Source organism: Anticarsia gemmatalis, chromosome 14 (assembly GCF_050436995.1).
Source record: "Anticarsia gemmatalis isolate Benzon Research Colony breed Stoneville strain chromosome 14, ilAntGemm2 primary, whole genome shotgun sequence".
In the NCBI taxonomy this organism is placed as follows: Eukaryota; Metazoa; Arthropoda; class Insecta; order Lepidoptera; family Erebidae; genus Anticarsia; species Anticarsia gemmatalis.
The window spans coordinates 1,299,807-1,322,689 of NC_134758.1; the positions used below are offsets into that span (position 1 = coordinate 1,299,807).

Genomic DNA, 22,883 nt, shown 5'->3' on the forward strand with positions numbered 1-22,883 from the left:
CGCGAATAAAATACACTTAAAACCTTTCCGGTTGCTACTTACACCTCTGTCTAAGCCCATAGCTACAAAATATGGTAGGTACTAATACCTCAAAGGTCTCACGAAGATCGCTTCTCGATTGTTTATATTCACCAATATATTCCGAATTTTCTTTGGGGAAGAACAATATGGATTCATTACAGTAGTAAGCTTGGTATTGTCATAATAAGGGCATGGCAATGGCCTCCACTCTACTTAATTACGACACTCATAAACAACAATAACGCCGGACTACTCTAATTTACAACCTGGAATTTTGTTCTATGCTGTCTTTTGTACTTTCTTTTAAGCGTAGTGAAATTTGTGTAGTTCCGTAAAAAAAATAACAAAATACGTTCAATGTTTCATCAATTTAGATAGTAAAGGTATAGTCTATACAATTACCAGTTAAATACGGAATAAAAAAGATTTCTCTAAAATCCAAAACTATTAAAAACGTGACCACCACTTGAGCCAATAAGGATTAGTAGGAAAAGGATTCTGCTAATTATAGCACCGCAATATGACTCTATCAAAAAAAATATTTTGTATAATTTAATTACTGTATTATTTTATAGTACTTAGTCGTTTATATTTATCTTCTATTATTCTTACTTCTCCATCTAATAATAGCTCTCTTCTTTGCAGTTCCACTCCGTAACAGAGAAAAGATCTCACACCAACGACTGCGGTGAAAACAGCGTCACAATCGTCACAGAAAAGAAGATTGAAGATGACTCCTCAGATTCTTCTAGCAGCGAAAATGTGGAAATTGAAGGTATGTTACCTTTCTTAATTAAAATTGATTTAAAATCGGGTAAAAACACGAAGAAATACCTTTCACATTTATATATTAATAACCTACGAGAGAATACGGATATGCGATGACGTCATGGACGAGTTATTATATCACGAGACGTCGTCGTCATGATGTCATCAAAATTGATTTGGTTTTTACTTAAGATGATTCCCGCCAAAAACATCCGTTTTTTTCTTCTTATAATTGCTGGGCAGGGACCTCCCATTTTATTCAGATGTTGTCGTTCCACAGCCATATCCTTGTTCTATTATTTCGAAAGTTAATTCATTAATTGCATGACAATATACATTATGTACAGAAATATAAACTAAATATATTATGCTTCATATTTTTTTCGAAAAAGCTTATATGTACCTACATACAAGTAAGAATCTGAACACATTCCATACATTCGATGTTTTGCATTATAAAAAGCAATACGATTGACATGTTTTGCTTAACACTATAAAGATTATAATTAGAACCCGATATATTTTGATGCCTACGCGTGTACCGTTCAGACAAAACAAGGTCTGGTTTAAAACAACAATCTCTGCGCATTCTTTTTATTAATACGGATTGTGTTACAGTGTATAATGCTGTATATGGTAATAGTGCGTCAATAATGAACATGCTAATTTTGTGTTGTTGTCCATTTGACTCCTTTTTTGTATGAACAAGTAAGGCTTTTGCTAACCCTGTAATATTACGAGTGCGTAAACGAAATAAGCTTTCATTTCAATACATTAAAATTAGTGAACTTGAATTTGATTACACAAAATAAAATCTTAACATAATTTAGTGAGCTATTTTAGACATCAAAAAACTAAAGAAACTTTAGGTTCTGCAGCTGTTTACGTTTTTTCTGTGATACTAGAAGATATTAGCAAATTAGCTTATTCTTAATTAGCAAGGAATAGCCTATGACAATCTACGATTGCAGTAAGATAATGTCAGCAATTTTGTCCTGAGAGCTTTATAGAAACAGACATTTTACATTCATAATAGAAGCCTATATTATATCTGTAATCGGAGATATTTGTTCCGGGTCCTAGTATTTTCCATATCCGTGTATTGTGTATTTGTAAAGACCCTCACGATATAACATTATTAATTTATTCATAGCGCGGTATATAATAAAAACCGGACAGATACGTTTCCCATAATTTATTATAATATTTATCGATAAATTTACAATAAGTAAAACCATCCCATTGATAATGGTGACTAATATTTTATATCCGGTGGGTCATCTGCTTAGAAAATACCATGAAACTGAGATCATTAATACTGAGAAATTTGATCATTCAATAAAATAATTTATGAATCAAAATTAATTTAGAGGACCAAACTTTAAACGGTACCAAGAGATCCAAAGGGTCATATTAATCGATGAGGTCCAAATTACAAATAAATACACAGTTACTCGTTTAGAAATTTAAGAGTATTTTAACTACTAGCTGACCCGCGCAACTTCGCTTGCGTCACATAAGAGAGAATGGGTCAACATTTTCCCCGTTTTTGCAAAATTTTCCACTGGTACTCTGCTCCTATTGGTAGTAGCGTGACGATATATAGCCTATAACCTTCCTCGATAAATGGACTATCTAACACTGAAAGAATTTTTCAAATCGGACCAGTAGTTCCTGAGATAAGCGCGTTCAAACAAACAAACAAACTCTTCAGCTTTATAATATTAGTATAGATTAGATTGATGAAGTGACTGCAGGTTTTATGTAATTGATAATTGTTATGTAAATTTTGATGTTTGCAATAGTGGACCCAAATTGGACATGCAAGTCTTTAGCAGACGAAGGGGTGGAATTGTGGACCAAAATACAGATCACGTATAATTATTACAATCTATAATAATTGTATGCTACTTCTACTACACATAATAATAACATATTACCAATACAGTTACTCCAAAACGGTAAAAGCTGGCACAAATACTTAACAACCTAGGTTATAAAAACATAATACAGTCAAATTTTAACACTACTTCAAAAGTAACCAACGGTTTTCAAGGTCAAACATTCAACAAAACATTCAAGTCATTTGTGGAGAGTTTATACATTAATGCATTGCGTTCGTGTATCAAATCAATGCAGTACGTGTAATATTTTTTCCTTTCGTCTAGTGACGTCGCAGTTCAATAATCTCCGTTTCTATGAACGGGACTAGAGGTCGTGTCGTTGTGATTACTATCTTTATTTGATTTATTAACGCTGGTTATATTTCGATCATTTTTATTTTTGTTTGACCTCGAATGTGAAAGTGTCTGGTCAATTAATTTTTGGAATGATTTTTATGCACGTCGTGATTTACTTTTAAATATAATAATATAAATACGGCACAGAAACTTTTTAAATCTCAGGCAAACATCCTCTATATTCAAATCATTAGATTATCAAAATATTTATTAAAGAAAAAGGTTCATTACTGGTCAGTTTAATTTGGGAAACATTTTGGGGTCACTTAACTTCCTATAAACTAAACCTGACACTAAAACACTAAATAGGTATTCATAATTATTTTGAAATAGCAGTTTTGGATAAATTAGAACTCATTCAAGCACATGGCAACAAAGACTCACTCAAAAGTGACCTATAAAATTAATACATATTCATATGATAAAATCTCCAATACTCGAGATAACGGTGTCTATTCCGATATCAAACGACAAAATTATGGCACGTGAGTACCATTCACGTGCTATTCTATCTTAACACGTGTTTAAAAATGTCACTGACATTAAAATAAAAATAATACAACGTTATTCATAATTCATAGAAGTGTGATAAGTACAGTTTGTTACTAATAAGGATAATAAAAGTAATAACTGCAATTTTTGGTCTGGAGCGAAGAACTCTTTGAATGTGAAGCAAATAAGATAGATTAAGATTATTATAGTATATTGCCCTATGTAGCCAGACCTACCAAACCTGACAGTCCTTGAATACTCCCATAGAAACAAGGCATAATTTTATGTTTATAAGTGATTCATAAGTATTCAAAATATTTAAGAATAACGGTAAAAACGTGTCCTAATAAGGAAGTTCTAAGTTCAATTCTTAATCAAAATGTTTTTGGGTTATCCTGTTAGGATATTTAGTTCTCAAAATCATTCGGAATTTTGCTAAACCTGTTTTCACAATTCACATTTGAAATGTGGAAGTCCCACCCCGAGGATAACCTGTGTGGCGTCACGAAACAAATGACGACATTATTATGACTATATCGCACAAACCGTTGGGGAAAAACAGCATCAATTATGTGAAAAGAAACGGTTCTTTTTTATACGTAACTAGTAGTTAACCTTGTAAACGTTATGCAAGTATAGTGTTGTTTTGTATGGGTTTTTACAAGTCATTCGGACGCTCGGTTCAAACACCTTTGCAGTGAATGCTAGTCAGCTATGCACGATATAGACTGTACTGTGATTTTATTAAATGTTTATTGTTAATATTATAATATTGCATTCATTGCTCTTTTGACAATACAAGTTTAGATTACAATTTAACGGTTTTTTAAATTTATAACTAAGCAGTGACATTTAAAACAAAACACATACTAGCTTTATAATTACAAAACGACGACAATGTTCTCGAAACACTAGTCTGCAAACCTCCAGGTACCAAAATTAGTATTCAATAACATAACTATGTGAATTATCCAATAAATATAAATTAACCATTTAAAATAAGTATGTGTGACGAACTTGACACCATACCATATTTCGTTACAAGATTTCACACTATCCCAGAAACAATAACAAAGTTATAAATAGCTTTTACAGTTTAAATTAACGTGCTGTTAAACTATTAAAATATAACAGCCGTGAATTATAAATTCACGTTTATATATAGCAGTTTATCGACCCATAGCGTGGTATAGCAACATACTAAAAATATAGTTTAGTGAACTATGGAATCAATGAAATTTATAAAGAAATTTATCCGTTACACGTAAATTATATTAATTTAGTCAACAAATTTAGCACACTTTTTAGTACTTATCGACGGTATTAGAAATTTATTAACGTTTTCAAATGCTTTTTAATAAAAGATCATTTAAATATTGACAAAACTTTAATTAGTAAACTTTTAATGGAACTAATATATTTTTTTAAATATATTCGGTATTACTACGTACAAATAATACTATAAAGTAGTAGGCATTAATCATATTCTAAAATAGATGACTAAAATAAAACATTACGAAAATAATCTCATACAACTTATTCACATCGCAATCTATAAACAAAACAATAAAAATCCACAACTAATTCTTGATAAAACATACTCACTTTACCTAAAAAAAGTATATTCATCACACTTTTCAACATTTCATAAAAAAGCCGATGACTTCAATACAAACATATACTTAGATCATCATTGATTACAGTTGCATGTAAACTGAAATGCCATCAAAAACATTCTGTAAAATTCCCAAGTCTCGCCGTAAAAAGTTGTGAGATCGATATAATACCAAGTCGATTAATCTATTTAGTCTCTACTTAAAAGACCTTCTGTCTTAAGTTATTACGTATGTTATTATCATGCCAATTAAAAAAAAAATACGTTTAAAACAAATAGACCGACCTGGCCATCGCATGATTTGATTATTAGTTTGTATCACACTACACAGCACGACGAGAAGCTAATGCTCCCGAAATGTTAATGGCGAATTTGTGTTTTCTTGCGATGACCAAGTCGTTCTATTTTGTTTTAAACGTATTTTTTTTTAATTGGCATGATAATAACATACGTAATAACTTAAGACAGAAGGTCCTTTAAGTAGAGACTAAATAGATTAATCGACTTGGTATTATATCGATCTCACAACTTTTTACGGCGAGACTTGGGAATTTTACAGAATGTTTTTGATGGCATCTCACTTCTTTTTGTAGAGGGAACATAAGTCCAATTTGTATGTAAAGACGTTTTTTTTCATAATTCAACATATTTTCCTAAGAGAATGTTGTTCAGTTTCATGGGCTAAACACCCTTACCCACCCTATACCCCCTCCCGTTATGCCTCATATAGTAGGTACCTATCTACACCTATTTATTTATTTTATTTTCTACAGTAATAATGATACATTAACTGCAAATGTAACCTTGTAATCCTATACATTTATATAGAATTACAAAGTTATTGTTGCAGTTAGTTTATTTAGAAAACTGAACCGAAATTAGAAAATATTAAATTTTTCCCATGATTAAGACACTAAACCCTATTTGTATTCTAAATTTGAAGCTTCTAAGTCTGCTAGAAGTACCTTAGACTTTTGATGATCGGTGAGTCAGTGAGTCAGTGAATCAGTGAGTGACAAAATTCAGAAACTTTAACAAGTTGTCATTCTTAAACTACTGGTTCAAATTGACTGAAATTTTAAATATACCGTGTTTATACAATGACTGATTAGTTGCTGAAAATTCAGGCTTCTTGTTTCATCCACAACGAAATTATAGGGGTGTCAAAAATAACCCGAATTGCTTCGAGAAAAGGATGGTACGGCCGTGCCACTTTTTTTTGCTCGACTTGCGGGGGCACTTCCGTGCCCCCAGATACAAAAACAAATCTACAAGCCAATATCACCCTTACAGCAATTATAATACGGCATATTATAATTTCTCATATAAAACAACTGTCAAAATTACAAAAGGCTCAAGTGACATTGATCCTTTAACAAAATATAAACTTTATTACCCTAAAATAAAGTTCAATTTATCCTAATTGAAGTCTAATAGTACATACGTCATAGTATGTGAATCAGAGTCATAACGTAATCAATGACGATGAGATTTGTATCTCCGTTCGCAGAATTTGATTACATCAAATTTCTTAGTAGATAATGTTATGTGGAAGTGTCATAGTATCAACAGGAAGGTTTTGTTTACTGTCTGAGTCTTACTACTGAGTATTTTAGCAGGCAAGAATTATAAAGCATGACGTGATGATATATGTATGTGCTTTAATCAAAAATATTAATAAAAACGTCTAGAATATCTTTAAAATCAAGGATAAGACTGTCCAAAATATTCTAAAATCGATACATAATAAATTCACTGTCTTAAATTTCAGACTTTTAGATAGATAATTTAGTAAATCTGAGTGTTACCTACAGATCTGAAGATTTACGCACTTAAAGCAGCAACTATGCAATATTATTTTGAAATGCAATTATTTACAATAATGTTTACACCTCGAGTACTCAATAAGAATTCCCGGATCGTTCACAGTTGGGTTTCTTATAGCTTTAATATTACTAATATCTATATAGTAAAATACAACTTTTTCCTTATTTACGACGAGCGTCGACTTCATCAAATAAAAAGTGTGTAATATACTATGTATCTATCCAGGATATAAACTTACAGTGTGCAAGATTTCTTCTAAATTTATTTTGTAGTATTTGCCTAATGATTAACTTTTGAGTTTTTAATATTAGTAGTCTTGCAACTTTTCGTATTTATGCTGAAATATTGAAAACTATAGAAGGATATTATAAGACGACAATTTGTAAAAATGGGTTACATAAAATGTTTCAGTTTCGTTTTGCAAAATTCTTTTCAAGATAGTTCAAGTGATTTTGCTCGATTGCTCTAACTTACACTAACGGTATGTGACTAATACAAGTATTCTATGTGACGTCACAACCTTGACACAAATACATAATGTTAAATCCCGTATTCATGTAACGCCTACATTTTCATAGAAAACGCTGAATCATAGTAAAGTACTATTTTTACCATAAAAAGTTGTGGTGATACATCTCGTACGAAATACTAGGAACGCAAATTTTATACGCGAAGTGTCTGCTGACTTTATTTTGTCAACAAACTTTTGCTTGTGGTTTTTAATTACTCTATGAACTACTTTTTTGGAACCAAAGAAAATCCTTTTACAATCGCATAAAATTCCAAAGTGAAATGTTGACACATTTGCATGCATGTTTGTTTGTTTGTTTGCCATTCTTACATGTCAAAACTATTGAATCGAGTTGGAAAACATTAATTGGCAAGGTGTAGGCTATATTTCAAATGACATAAGACAACGTGTACAAGCCTGGTATAACTTTATCTATCACAAAGTCTATCCCTAAGCCTCATACCAAATAGCATATCAATACGAATACGACAATATGAAGTCATTCGCTATCGTCTTTCAACCTACAATTAAATACACACTGACATGTATTACAGAGACAGATCACTGGGCTCATAATATTTTAATTTGAATATTAAACAACCAATCAAAAGGTGGACAATGCATTGTTGAATGTCCGTGTCAAAACAATAACATTGGTCGTATGATTAATATATCAATGGCTCTATAAGGACTGTTCTCGAAAAAATAATATAAATTTTAAAACGTATGAATACTCAGAATGAATAATTAACTAGTATCTTGTTAATTTAAGTCAAGTTATCTACACGTGTGATCTAATGGGCTGGTCAGTAAAATAGTGCCAAAGTTTTTTAAATCATAATTTGTAGGCGTTAAAGTTTTTTATCTGTTACGCTTCAACGCCAAAACCGCTGAACCGACTTGAATGAAAAGCAATGCAAATCTTAAAGATCACTCATCAAACAAATTTCTCTGTCAAATGCAACAATTAGGTTTTTATCGTTTTTAAGTATACTTTTAAATAGTAATTCGCAAATCATATACATGACCTCGATCATATTTTTTATCATCCATAACATAATTGAATTGAACGCTGAACGGTTTTCAAAGATCACGTTATTTTGCTTCAACAGTTAGATAAAAACTGATTTGTAACAGTTTCCAATATTTTTTGTGCATAACATTGAAATGTAACTGTGATTTTTTTGTACTTTACTTGGTTTTTGAACTGTTTGTGGGAAATTGAATCCAGGTTTTTATTAGAATACCCGATTTGAAAGATAAGCAGTCGATGTGCCTATCGGTTTAACGAGACACGAAACTAAGAATATTGAATTATTAAATACAAACAAAACAACTCCCCTTTTTTAGTCGGTTAATAATTAAAAAACGATACAGTAATTTAATAGTTTTCCTAGCAAAAATGCAACCATTTCTATCAAAATAAATAATAATATGTTTGAAATCAACTTAAAAGAAAATCAAATAACCACCACTGCTTTAAAAATAAACACATAATTTTACATTTAAAATATATTATAATCTCTCCTATATATATTCCAAATAACGTAAACAAATAATCACATATAATATACCTCAACCTTATCTACCGCAATATAAAAATGAAACACGCTACGGCGACGAGTAACAGTGGAGGCTATATGAATAAAAGCAGTGACCTAGTGAAGGCACTAAGCATACATTATTATGTAATTGATAGCCAGCCTTGATGGCCGCACACGTAATGGATATGACTTTTAAAAAGGCATTTGCAGTCATTTAGAACGAGTATGACACGTTACAAGATATCAATAGCGTACGAACAATTTAATAGCAGGTTAAATATTGACACTCATATTGTTTAAAGATACATCATAATATTACGCCATTTACCAAGCATATTACCAAAGTCCGGGGTACTATTGAGAAATATTCTAACAAAAATTTGAACAGACAAATAGTACTTTTTCCGACCACGACACAGAGGCAGTCTAAAGTATGTATAAAGACACAATACATTACTTCGATGTAAGTTTCTTAGCAACATTTTTTTAACGGGAAGTGAATAGTATAGCTTTTGAAGTTGTACCTAATACGATAATTCTTAATTTTTAGTACAAATTAATAAAACAAACTCTAACGGTTTCGGTCATCATTATCTGTGAATACTTGACCTAATGTTGATTCATCATTGGTCAGCATTTCTTCACCAATCGCATGGCATACATAAGTTACGTTTCAAGCTATAAATAGTAAATAAAATCACACATTTTTATCATAGAAAGCGACGAAAGAACGCAACTTATATCGATCCCTACAAACTTCCCTTGCTTCATTCACATCCATACATCTTGACATATAGTAATTAATATTTAATTATAGTCTCTAAATAATAATAATAATCTATATCTAATCTTCTAAATATAAATATTTCCTGAGGTCAAAAGCCTACAAAGCCTTGTAAAAGCCTCATATATCACTAACTTCGGCCAAAAGGTTTCGTTGCGAAGGCCGACACGTGGCCACGATTACTTCTTTATAACAGCCATTATAAAATACATGACCTTCTCAATGTTATATAACTTTATGTTAATTTTTACATCACACGTTACCTGTGTTATTATTTTGATTACCTTATTAAGATATTCAAAGTTAGTTTTTGGGATTTTTTTTTATATAAGTCAAAATAAGACTCAAAAGCCAAAGCTGTGGCTTTTCGAAATTATGTGTAAGATATAAATTCATAGTCTTTTGAAACGAGATTGCTCGGTTGACGTCTTTCATAGTATATAGAGGTCGAGTATACCACAATAAGGTGAAATATTGTCAGAATAATTATTTTTGACAATCAGAAGACAGTAGAATTGGTCAGTTATTTATGTATTAAATATTCTTTGTAAATATTAGGTCACGCAGTTTATTTTATTGGTGTTATAAGTCTGATTATGTCATGAGTAATTGATTGTTTACTTTTCTTATGTCACGGATTACTTATCACATTTAATCCATTTGTCAAGATTATTTGAGCTCAAAAGATAAGGTCTTCCTTGTTCCTTATAGACCAATGTCTTAGTATTTTTTATATGAAAATTTGAATTTTTTTTTTCATTAATGAACCGCGTGGTGGCTTACCGTTTATTTGTAAAATTGATCGACCTTGACGCATTGTTTTTCGAAAGTAAAGAACCTTGATAAGAGTGTTTTGAAATTCTAGCTTTCTTTAATATTCAATATAATAGAATTTAACAAATGTATGTTAGCTAAGTATTTTATATTTTTCATAGCTCTAGAGGAAAGAAAACTAAATGTTACATCAAATTGATTATTTAGAGTATCCTTCATTCACTTAAGCACAATGTCTTAATGTTATTTAATAAAGATACAATTAAACAAAGTACCACTAGTCGTAAAATCGAATTACTCTCAACTCCCACTGCAGCATCTAACATTTAAATCTTAACGTACTATACGAAAGCGGTAAGAATCACTATTAGCATCTATTCAACCGAGTAATAGTAAATCCTTGACTTATCATAATACCAAATCGCAGACAGGCCTTCGTATATTTCTTAATAGCTAGATTTTCTTCAAAGTGCCTGGGTTCAGCCTTTCTCTCGACATAGTTAGATATTGCATCACTCGTTGCGATATTCTCTTTGTGGCAAATGAGTGCTAATTTAGCAAATAGACGCGACTGCTGAGATTTTTTTAAAGAATGTGTGAATTTTGTTTGCTATTGATGCAATCAAATGTGGTTATAGAAGAAAAGTTTGAGATGGCTGAGTAAATCCGCACAGTAATATCCAGTTATTTCATATTTATAGAAGGTCAAGGTTATTCTTGTATATAGAAGTATCATAAAATATTTCACATAAAAGTTCTGCTCTAAAGGATTGAAAATTCCTTTAACCAGAAAAAAAATTGTCAGTAAATTATTATACTCAACCCGAGAATTTTTATTATTATTTTACTTATCAATAAAGCGACTGCCGACCTCTGTAATCTGTAAGGATAACGATTCTAAGTTTCATAACACTCCAACAATTCAAAACTTGAAACTACGTAATACAAAATGTCCTTGCAAATTATCTTTCAATTGTTTTGTCAACAACGGACCATTTAACTTAGATTATAAAATCATTATCTTTGAGTATTACTTAACATGCACACACAAACACACAAACTTTTACACACAGACGTTTGCACACAAATGCTAACGCACATACACACTTGCACACACATCTGGACAGAAGCACATACACAAAGCACACACATAATATAGGTAACTAATAAATCAGTATATTTTACTGCTTAGCCGATTGTGATTGAGTTGTAACTTCCAACTTTACATAAAATAATAATTTATTAATAATTCAGATATAATGCTGTTCAAGGAACTAATATTTGTTGTATTTATACGGAGATAATATTAATGCGTAAATAATTTTACGTCGATATATTACATAGATATGTAGGTGTATTATGGATAAAATGAATTCAACATCACCCTTTTCGCAATTGCTTCAAAAATGTTTCAGCTTTTTTTTTCATTCTGGTACTACATTTTCGTTACTAATCGATCATCTAACACATTTCAAAGGCTGTTATTTAAAAGCTATAAAATCCAGTAAAAATACCTCATTCGGCTTAGTTCAGTTTCAGTAAAATACTGACCTACATTTGTCTGTAAATTCAGGGCCTTATCACACTCAAAATGCATTTCATCGAAACCTTATCAATTGTCGATAATAGGTAGACGCCAAAACAAATGATAAACAATACCATGAACAAAAAGGAAGTAAGATAACAATATCGGAATTAAATAACATTTATATTTAAATGACTTATCGCAGGAAATGAAAATATCTTTATCGGTAAACATAACAGGTAAATGCAGATTAAGTAATGAAATAAACTATTTTGTTTTGATTGTCTTTGACTAGCTCTATTGTGTATTGTTTGTATACGACTTCTGTTTTCAGGTTCGATTCCTCGGTCACGGATAATGTAGTGTAAGGTTTTAATACACTAATGTATGTAGATGTGTGTGGATAGTCATTTAAGTTTCATTAGAAGATTGTTTGAGTCATTATTGTGAATACAGACTGATTTGTTTTGCTAAGAAAATAAATATTGTTGGAAATGATTCTAAAAGATCGTTTATCAAAAATCTAACCTTATTAACATTACTTAACCTCACTTATCGTACAACGAACACAATAAAATCCACGAGTTCATAGTAAATTCTAGTAACAATATCAACCAGTAATTAAATAAATAGACGTCATATTGCAATTATAAAACCACTTTACTAAGAGTGTAGTAGTTATATGCTTAATAGATAATATTGTAAATACTAGGTTTTGTTCCAACAATAGTAGTTGATAATATCGGTGCATCGAATGATATGTACTTACGTACTTAAATGTAGATTGCAGGTATGATGAAATAGATAAGAGAATAAACCCTGGCATTAGAAATGTGATGTAATTTTGTATAAATTGTAGATTATTCATAAAGCGCAGTGGAAATCGTAAAGATAGCTCCCAACTTTATAGCGTTTCTACGATTGTAGTGTCTTATGAGCCATTTTCTTCTGGAAGAATTAAAACTTTGAGTGCACCTTATTTTCAACCATTAGTTTGTAGTTTAAATTTTCCGCTGTCTCTAAAATGTTTTTAAGTATTTTATAAATCAAATTAAGATTTTATTATTACATGATTCACATTCAAAAACTATTATCGATTCTGGAATATTCTTATTCAAATTTTACAAAATAATTTACGTTATCCTAACGCTTATTATCATAAGAAATTATAAGATCAAGGAAAATCTTTCCATACGAACTAAAACAAAGTAATCCATACTAATATTATAAATGCGAAAGTAACTCTGTCTGTCTGTCTGTCTGTCTGTCTGTCTGTCTGTCTGTCTGTCTGTCTGTCTGTCTGTCTGTCTGTCTGTCTGTCTGTCTGTCTGTCTGTCTGTCTGTCTGTCTGCTACTCAATCACGCCTAAACTACTGAACCAATTTGCATGAAATTTGGTATGGAGATATTTTGATACCCGAGAAAGGACATAGGCTACTTTTTACCCCGGGAAAATGACGCATTTCCCGGGAAAATTCAGGTGGCGAACGAAGTCGCGAATAATCAATATTTTAATGACATTAAATTAACAAAACTCCGTTGTCATGGCAACTGTTTTAATGGCGGATATGCCTTAGCGCGACTTCGTTATATTATGAGATATAAATAATTATGAGAATATTTTCGTGAAAAAAAAGCATACTTTATATCATCACGCTACGACCAATAGGAGCAGAGTAACAGTAAAATATGTTACAAAAACATGGAAAATTCTGACCCATTCTCTCTTATGTGACGCAAGCGAAGTTGCGCGGGTCAGCTAGTGCTCAATAAAACTACATACAAACGCACTATAACCATTGCATTTATAAGCCGATAGCTAATAATAGCATTAAAGCAATAAAGATAGGCTATCGTTATGTAAACCGTTGTACAGTCAAGTTCAATACAATACGTGTACTGACAGTAACGAGGCTAAATGTATTGGGAATGATATAAATATCGTTTTAATTCTGTAATTACGTTGTGCAATATTTTATTATTGTATTAAGTATTTTGGGGGTGGATTGTAGGGTTATTAAATTGTTGTTGGTGACAAGTTTATTGGTACGTAACTTAAACATCACAGAAAGTTGGTTATGTTTTATTAGGGAACTCTTTGAAAGAAACAAATTGGTTTCCTAAGTACGATGTCTGAAATATGACCTCTACTCACTTTAAATGCTACTTGATTTTTCAATAAAAACTTTCCAATTTTTTATTTCGGTACGCAGAAATGGTTATAGTTATATTGTATTCAACAGCTTATTCTTCTGAAAGAATCGAATTTAAATCAATTAATTATTCAACAAATCAGAATGTTAACTTTCAAAACTTGTTACTGTTTCTAAAACACATTAACACTGTGATAGCTCCCATTAAAATGATACTACAAAGCCTTCTACTGCAGCATAATTCTCTGACTACCTTATTTACGTATTTTTTCTTTTGTTCACAGACAAATCCCTCTCCCTGGTGCAGCAAACATCCCTGGAGGCGACAGAAGAAGGCCACGCGGCACAATGCTCGTGTCCTAACTGCGATGAAGTGCTGTCCAGATTCTCAGAGTGCAGCATTTGTTTAGAGCCTTTACAGGTAATTTGCCTTTGCAATTTTTTGTTACTACTCCATTTTATGCCATAGTGCTGCCTTCATTGCTTTAAATTTGGAAAAGTGGTCTGATTTTCTCTAAAACATAAGCTATTGAGTGCCATGCAAAATTATATCCAGATTTGATCAACCTATAACGTGAATAGAAGAAATTTTTGATACCTGCAATTACGAGTATATGGACATTACATTTATTTGTACTTTAAAAACTTTTTAAGCACGGTTATTTTACAATTGTTAATTAAAGATTTGAATATCTATTTAAACAATCAAGCAAACAGAAATCCAAGAGCTTTTTGAACACAAAACAAATGAGTTCATATTCCATGCATCAGGTCACTTCACTATATCCCTCACATAAAAAGCTAGGTCTAGCTAGCTCCCTATAGTTCCTCTATTCAAAGCTCAAGGCTTCTGTACGACGTTCCTCACGTTAATATCACTACAAAGAGCTTCGGTGAATCTTAATCACTCTCAATATGAGCTCACGTGCGCTAGGCCTTACAGGTGCCGCTTTGACGCGACGAATTTAGCATTTTAGACGAGGCATTTTTGTTTTATGAGTTCGGAAAACAATCACAATAAAAAAAAGAAAAGCACACACATGGCTGTTGTATTGTGTCATCTGTTTCACCATTCAGTAAGCATCGAAAACACATTCTTGTTGTAAATAAATCCTTTAACTTTAAATTACTGCCATCTATGGAGTAGGTACGGAAAAATACTTATAGGTATCTGATCTAACGCGTATGAAATCCGCTATGACAGACGTATTTTTCCATGAATTATATGAGTGTTATAATACCGACATTTATTTTAAATATAAATCATTGTTTTATTAATACCTAAGCTTGTAATAATGCAATTTAAATAATAACATAAATTATAAATATTGCCACTCCTAGCCAGAGACTCATAAACTCTAAAGTAGTAATAATATCAAATGTTTTATTGCTAATTTTAACATATTTAATAATGCAATGTATTTGTTAAGCAATCAATAACAATTTATTGTTTTAAACTATGCATAATGCACTATGACTTGCAACAAAATAGGTATCAAGAAAAACCATTTATAATATTGTTCTATCCTGTTTTAAATTCCTACAAATCTACTAGTACGAATGTAAATGGTCCATTCAAATAGTATATTACCATAGTCACATTTAAAAGCCTATAAACCTTTTAATCAGTCGTTTATATTCTGCCGGTACACGTGTTTGTTGAATATTTTCACGTGTTTTGTTTTCCTCATTAATTTAACCTGTTCACTTTATCTATTATTACCATAATGTTCATTAATAATTTAGAATAAAGCCGGTGAATAGATGAGGTCAAAGAATCGACAAAAATATTTCCTTAAAAGTCTTTTACCGAGAATATAAAAAAGACGCATATAAATAATTCAACGCACTATTTATTAATTAACTAGCGGGCCCGATAGACGTTGTCCCGTCTACACGTTAGTAATAAATTAAAAATTAATTAAAAAAACATTGTTCAGCCGACAAAATTGTGAATCTAAACCATTCTCAGATCCCCTTGCACACACACAAAAAAATTCATCAAAATCGGTCCAGTCGTTTAAGAGAAGTTCAGTGACATACACACTTACAGAAGAATTATATATACTCGTATAAAGATAATATAACTGAATGAAAAAGTACAAAATAACCTTCAATTTCTATTACAATGTAAAAGTTACCAAATTACCTATTTCTATAAATTCGTCGTTTCAAACCGGCACTTTCTCCCCAGAACATGCAAGTTAGTGTGAGGTGATTACACAGCTAACGTGCGCAACTTGGGCGTTTCTAATAGTTCATTACGTTCAAGTTAGGAAGCACGCAGCGCATGCTTTAAATATACATCGCTTTGTAACAGTAATTGTGAGGCAGGAGGAACTTTTGAATGCGTTGTGGAGGAAGAAAATTTTCACGAGTAAAGTTTTTAGAAGTAATTAGACTTTGTGTAGAGTTAGACTATTAGCAATTTGGTAGCGAAAATAGTCGGCATTCAGAAGGATTGATTTTGATAATACGTCCAACGTGATGACAAAGGTATCGATGGTTTTATGACTGACTGATTCTTGAATACTATTAAATAAAAAGCCTGACGATCAAAGACTATCAAAGCAATATTTCTTAATATCTTTAGCTTTAAGAAATCTAGAAAACCGGCTTTTAACTCACAAGACTAGGAGACCGATGGCTTCCAATTTGCCGATATTTTCTATCATATCTTGTACATTATAGTAATCTTTCTATTTCTCTCTATTCCAGTGCTGCGGACCCTGCGTATGCCCATGGTGTGGTGGAGTATGGTGCGGTAGATGTTCACGTCGTATGTCAAGATGCGCGTGGTGCAGAGGCGCGCTCAGAGCCCCCGCCGCGCCGTGCCTCGCGTTGCAGAGATTGATCAACGATTTGATGCTACCGTGTAGGAATTATAGGTATGTATTATTTAATAACTATTTTAGGCCTTAGGTTCTAGTAGACTCATTAAATATTTATAATTTTAGGAATGGTTACGCTTTTAATACTACTCCTCAAAACTTGAAAGATGCTTTGTGTTTGGATACTCTATTATAATTATGTACGATGGATATTAGGTACTTAAAAACTTTAAAGCCTCAAAGTATTAACTATGTTTTAAAATAAACAAAAAAAAATCATTGATTAATTTTCAAAAGGCCATCGAATCACTGCTATCTATCGCACTGAGTTTAAAACTATCTTCATCTGACGGAAATCCATTAATTAAATTAATTCAAAAGAGTAAGAAATACAATAAGCCTTACGACAAATAAATGAAACAGGCAATTATCGTGTATATTATAATAATAAGTTAAAATGCAAAGGTCAATGATATTCCATACTCTTCCGTCGGATGTGAGTCAAGGTCACGTCTTGATCCGGCACTCAATTGAGTTAATGACATTGTATGAAGTACACGTCTTGATAAGGTCACAATATATTCATATATTATTAAGTTAAATTTTTTTCAAGTATAACTTAGACGTACGAACATCCACATTAATTTTATAAATTCAAAAATTAAATAGTTTGTTACTCAATCGTGTCAAAATTATTATTTAAACGAATTTCGATAAAGTATGAATTTTATAAAATTTAATTTAAAATCTGGATTAACACCTATTTTTTTTACACGTTAACGTTTTTGCGGTCTTTAGATTCTCCCCGCGAAATTTATTATATAACAGGTTAAAAGTTTTACATAGTTCTAGAAGTAGAAACTGGTTGCGGAGTTCATGTTTTTCGAATTTAAGATGACTTACAATATACCGGCTTTATAAAAACCCTGTATTTTATTCTAATTGTTTTTGCCTTAAGCTTAGAAAAACTTTGGAATAATGAATTAGACTAGTTTGGTACACAGGATGTTAAGAAAAAACTAGAATTTTGTATAAAAATAAAAAAATAATCAACTAATTGTCGCCAACCAATCACTTTTAGATCCTAGACATCGTAAAAAGTGTCGTAAAACTTAACTAAATATCTAATAAACTCGACATAAGATACCAACACTTGTTTGCCCAATAAACCGCAACTTTCACACAAATAAACCGTAAACGGTAGATTAAAGTTACGGTTTTTATCGTTTAGGGACTATTTTATTACATTGTCAGCTTTTCCCAGCCGAAAAAAATCCCCAACGTCAATATACTGCCATCTATTGACAGATGTTTGTAAACTTCAAAAACAATTCATTTTTTTCTGCCGCTCTAGCTAGTATGATATTTTTTAACATATGTTAAAACTCAAACTAATCAAATCAGAAGTTAGAACTAACAGATAGTTTTGAATCAACAATCATAGAAACTGTCCAAAACATTAAACTAGTTATTAAATTTTTGAAAACCCCTATTAAAATTTTCGTTTATCTAATATTGAAGCTTCGAGCATGTTGAAGACAGGTTATGTTTAAAATATAAAGGTTCTATTAATATTTCAATCGATATGGGTTCACCAATATACGTGGGATGTTGCTACCTAATTAATTTCATTGATAGCGGATACTTAGATTATAATTAAATACCTATACTTGGATTAAAATTTAGAAGACTTCATATTAATATGGTAGAATTTTCATTCGTGGTAGGTTCAGTAATTGTAAACAACATTTTGACGAAGTGCGCGAAAACATTGTCAGAATTTAGATTTTTCTTTATGTAATATTTCTACTTTCGTTCGGACCTCTGGGACCTATAATGGACTATGTTGTGTTGGCCCAATTGGATTTGAAAACTTAAAAAATTGCTGATATTTCTAAACAAAATTTTAATAAAAACATTCCTTGCGGCATTTATCTACATGTCTCCCCGGGCGAAAGTTTTAATAATTTATAAAAAAGTAAAAACTCTTAATTTTTTAAAAAGGCAAAAATATCTTCTGCTTTTGATAATAACATAGAATTATCAACTAAACCTGTTTAATGAATTCACTTAAGATACCTACGAGTACTGATTGTAGGCAACGATGTAACGTGCAGAATAGAAACGTTTTAGTAATTTATTTTTTGCATTGAATAAATCTAAAACACTTACACTTAACTTACCTACTTACTAATTTAATTTATTTTTTTACCTTCTCAATTAACACGATTATGTCAAAGATATAAGTACTAGCATAATTGATTAAAAGAGTACAATATTTTATAAGCGGCACTTCTTTGGATTTACCTTTGCTTACTCTCTGATGAGAAACATGGTTTAGAAAGGATTCATGCTTCCAATGCATTATTGAACAAAACAGAAGAGGTACAAAAATCCGTAATAATCCTAAAGCCTTTCTATTTTACCGATATTTACAACCAGTATCTTAAGGAAAAAATTCGCCATTAATTTGTCTAGCGGATATAAAATATAATACCTAAATAAAGAATTACATAACAACTCGTTTCGAATAATAATGAAGACAAACAACTAGTTGATAAAAAGCAGGTGTATAGTCTGAGGAAAATAACAAAAATATGTTTTTTATTTATCGAAAATGTACTAGGTCATAGATCTTACGACCTTGTCGAGGATTGGGTGCAAATATGTAGTTTAATACCACGAGCAAAAAGTTATATGTAGCTTTGTTAACACTGAAGGTATAAATAATAATAATGGTACTTACATTTAATTTAATCAAAAAACAATACAGCTCAAAATTGTAGAATAAAAAGCTATCATTCCTAATCCTATATTTGCATATTATCAATGCGATTGCAATAAATAAATCTTTATTGTATTTATGTAAATTGCCGAGCACCTGATATGAATAAAACTCATCACCGTTGTTTCATAATTCGTTTCCAATCGTTCGTGTTGAATTCAAATACCTATTCTGTCGCCCTTATTATCAAACTAGACATCAGTCAAAACTAATAGTCTTTAACTTGACATTTTTATTAACAACACTGACTAGTATTGTCAATATTTTTTCTAACAATTTATTTTTCTTTGTCAACAGACGCGGATGCACAGAGCTCCTAACAGCTGTCACAAGAGTGAAGCATGAAGAAGAATGCAAGTTCGACACGATGACTTGCCCCATCACAGCCAACTGCTGCTCCGTCCCATTCGAGGAACTGTCCTCACATCTGCAGACAAACCACAACATCATCGCCGTCTACTCACAGAAGATCAAAATCCTGATCGAGAACTTCCAAACTAAGTTGAAGAAGACAGCGTGCTGCAGAACCAAATACAAGATTATCCTCCTCCACCAGAAAAGCGCTTTCATCATCAAAGTATGCATCTACAACTACCACGTCAAAGTTGAAGTCATGAGGAGGAAGCTAGGATACATCGCCGATGTCAAATCAGAAACGAAGAAGAGTGAATACTGCGCTCTGATCGAATTCCAGAGCAAAGCTTTAAGTACTAAGTCAGCCATCCTCATCGAGAATGAAGCTTACGGCAAGAAAGCCGAGATCCAATGGAACGATGTAGTCATGAAATCGGAGACTGACGAAGCTATCACCATCCACGTAAATATTGGAAAGTCGGACTCTGAATTATTAAGAAAAGACTACGCTGAGTCCTGAGTTACAGAAGAAGATTATAGGTGGATGTTTCCCAATATCTGACAGCATCGCTTTGCTCAATGACGGAGTAAACGTAGATGCTGAGGGAGCCGTGTGCGCGGTGCAGACATCGTGATAAACGTTCAGTGCTCAATGTGCTGCTAATAATATAGTTCGCAATATCATTCCGATTAGATATGCATTTAAATAATTAGAATCATTTGTATTTAATGAAGTTTGAGTATAAGCTGTTGGGGAATTCGCGATCTCGAAATAAGTGTTCAACTAGTGGCTGCTGTCGTTTTAATATTCATGTGTGTTTCTGGTTCCATATTTATTTATTCCGTAGAATATGATGATATGGTCAAATACAGAAAAGTTCCTTGATTTCGCGAATCATGACCAATTGTGACTGATGTAGTCTTAATTTTAGTTTAGTTTAGTTTGTAAGTAAAAAATGTGTAAGATAAAATATAAGATATCGATCATATTTTTTAAACTGCAGTTTTATTTTAAACCTTCTTAAAGGGCACATCACTTTCGAAAGCGGAGGCGTGGCAGTGACAGGCTTTTATATTTTTAGAGAATCTATGAAAAGAGGCAAAATAAAACCAGCCCATCGGCTATTCTAGTCAGTTTTAATAATGTAACATGCTTATAATAGACTTTTTACGTAACATAGTATCAGACACGTGCAGATATTTGAGATTCATTAGAATTTTTGGGTGCATAATTCAACACATAATAAATAACATCTTAAGCAATCAAATAAAGATAGAGATCTTAGATAAAACAAATAAAACCTATTAAGATAAATAAGCCACAATTTAAATCAGATAGAGATCTTGAGGGAATGGATTCGTTAATGAGGACATTGTTAACATTATTTCTGAAGGTTGAAAACAATAATAGCAATGGATACTGATTCAAAACCTCACCTTTATTATTCACGAGTAAATAAGATTTTCTATCGAAATTGTCAAAAGAGTTGGAGACGACTGATGTGTAAGGCATATGTTGCTTTAAACATAACATAAAACGGAAAGGATTGTTTGAGAATTTTTGGTTTGAAATACAAAGGTTATCAGTTGTCAGTTGTCTTATAAACAGCCGTAAAAGTTCACACTGCACAATGCATATAATTTGCAAGCATCTGCAATAAAATCCATTGACGTCAAACATTCTGAATAGTCTTGCATTGCATTCAACTCATGAGTTATTCATATTTTGTAATTATTATACTCTTCAATGTCTCTTTATTTAATTAAGCACGGTTTATAATGAATTCTTATTTTTACTTGTCCTTTTGTTTGCTAGTTAACAAAATAATTAACTAGTTACAAGTTAATTTTGATCACTACATTGAAAATACTTTAGTTTTAAATAAATGTGAGATGTTTAAAGAAATTGACGTTTACTTTGAACAAAATTTGGCGAAGAGGAAGACTGTATTCTAGAAAAGGCCATGGTTTCCTTTTAACGAAGGCCAAACGGTCCTTTATCTACGATTTAATTCTCAGTTTAGGTTCCTACTATATTTTGAAAATATATTTCATGTTACCCGAGATTCAGAACACGTATTTCGAATCCTTACTCCTAAAGACATTGGATTCGATACGTCAATAAAACCACAAACTCATCTCAATTTAAGACAGTCAGCTTTTGCTGTCGTAAAATAAAACCGAAGTAAAGAACTTAAAACTTTACTTTTCAATAAAAATTAAAGTTCTATAATCTTGTAGAACTTTTAATACTGAATGATGTGGACATACATTAGTTACATGGGTTTGCAACTACTCTCGTGAAACTTGACCAAAAACTCATACAAACTAAAGTAACTAGTATTATTATTGCAATGAAGTAATAATCATACAATTAAAAAGTTCATAAGTAAAATAACAAAAAATTATAAACTGAACTTCTAAATGAAATAAGTGTTTGTTTAATACATTTTCCAAACTTGATAGAATAACATCAAAAGCGTTTCAACAGGCTGATATTATTTCAAACAGTTTGCAAACGATAAACAATTAAATAACAAATTAATTAACTAATGAAATGTGCACTTGTTCAAGTAAATTTAAACGCTTGTTTGTTTTGTGGCTAATGGGATAGTTTTATTTACATGTCATTTGTATTGCAAATATACATGGAATACGG

General features: G+C 31.5%; 2 protein-coding genes across 4 annotated transcripts in view; one reads left to right on the forward strand and one right to left on the reverse strand.

Annotated features, from left to right (window-relative positions):
• LOC142978208 (uncharacterized) overlaps positions 1-21,222 on the forward strand; it is a 54,919-nt gene extending 33,697 nt beyond the window's left edge. For all 3 annotated transcript variants that reach the window (XM_076122542.1, XM_076122543.1, XM_076122539.1), the window contains exons 2-5: positions 667-796; positions 14,539-14,675; positions 16,973-17,142; positions 20,168-21,222. In XM_076122542.1, coding sequence (XP_075978657.1) covers positions 667-796; positions 14,539-14,675; positions 16,973-17,142; positions 20,168-20,744 — 1,014 coding nt within the window. In that variant the 3' untranslated portion in view covers positions 20,745-21,222. The remainder of the gene's footprint in view (positions 1-666; positions 797-14,538; positions 14,676-16,972; positions 17,143-20,167) is intronic.
• Positions 1-22,883, reverse strand: part of Ac76E (adenylate cyclase type 2 Ac76E) — a 201,706-nt gene that overhangs the window by 88,814 nt on the left and 90,009 nt on the right. The window lies entirely within an intron of this gene.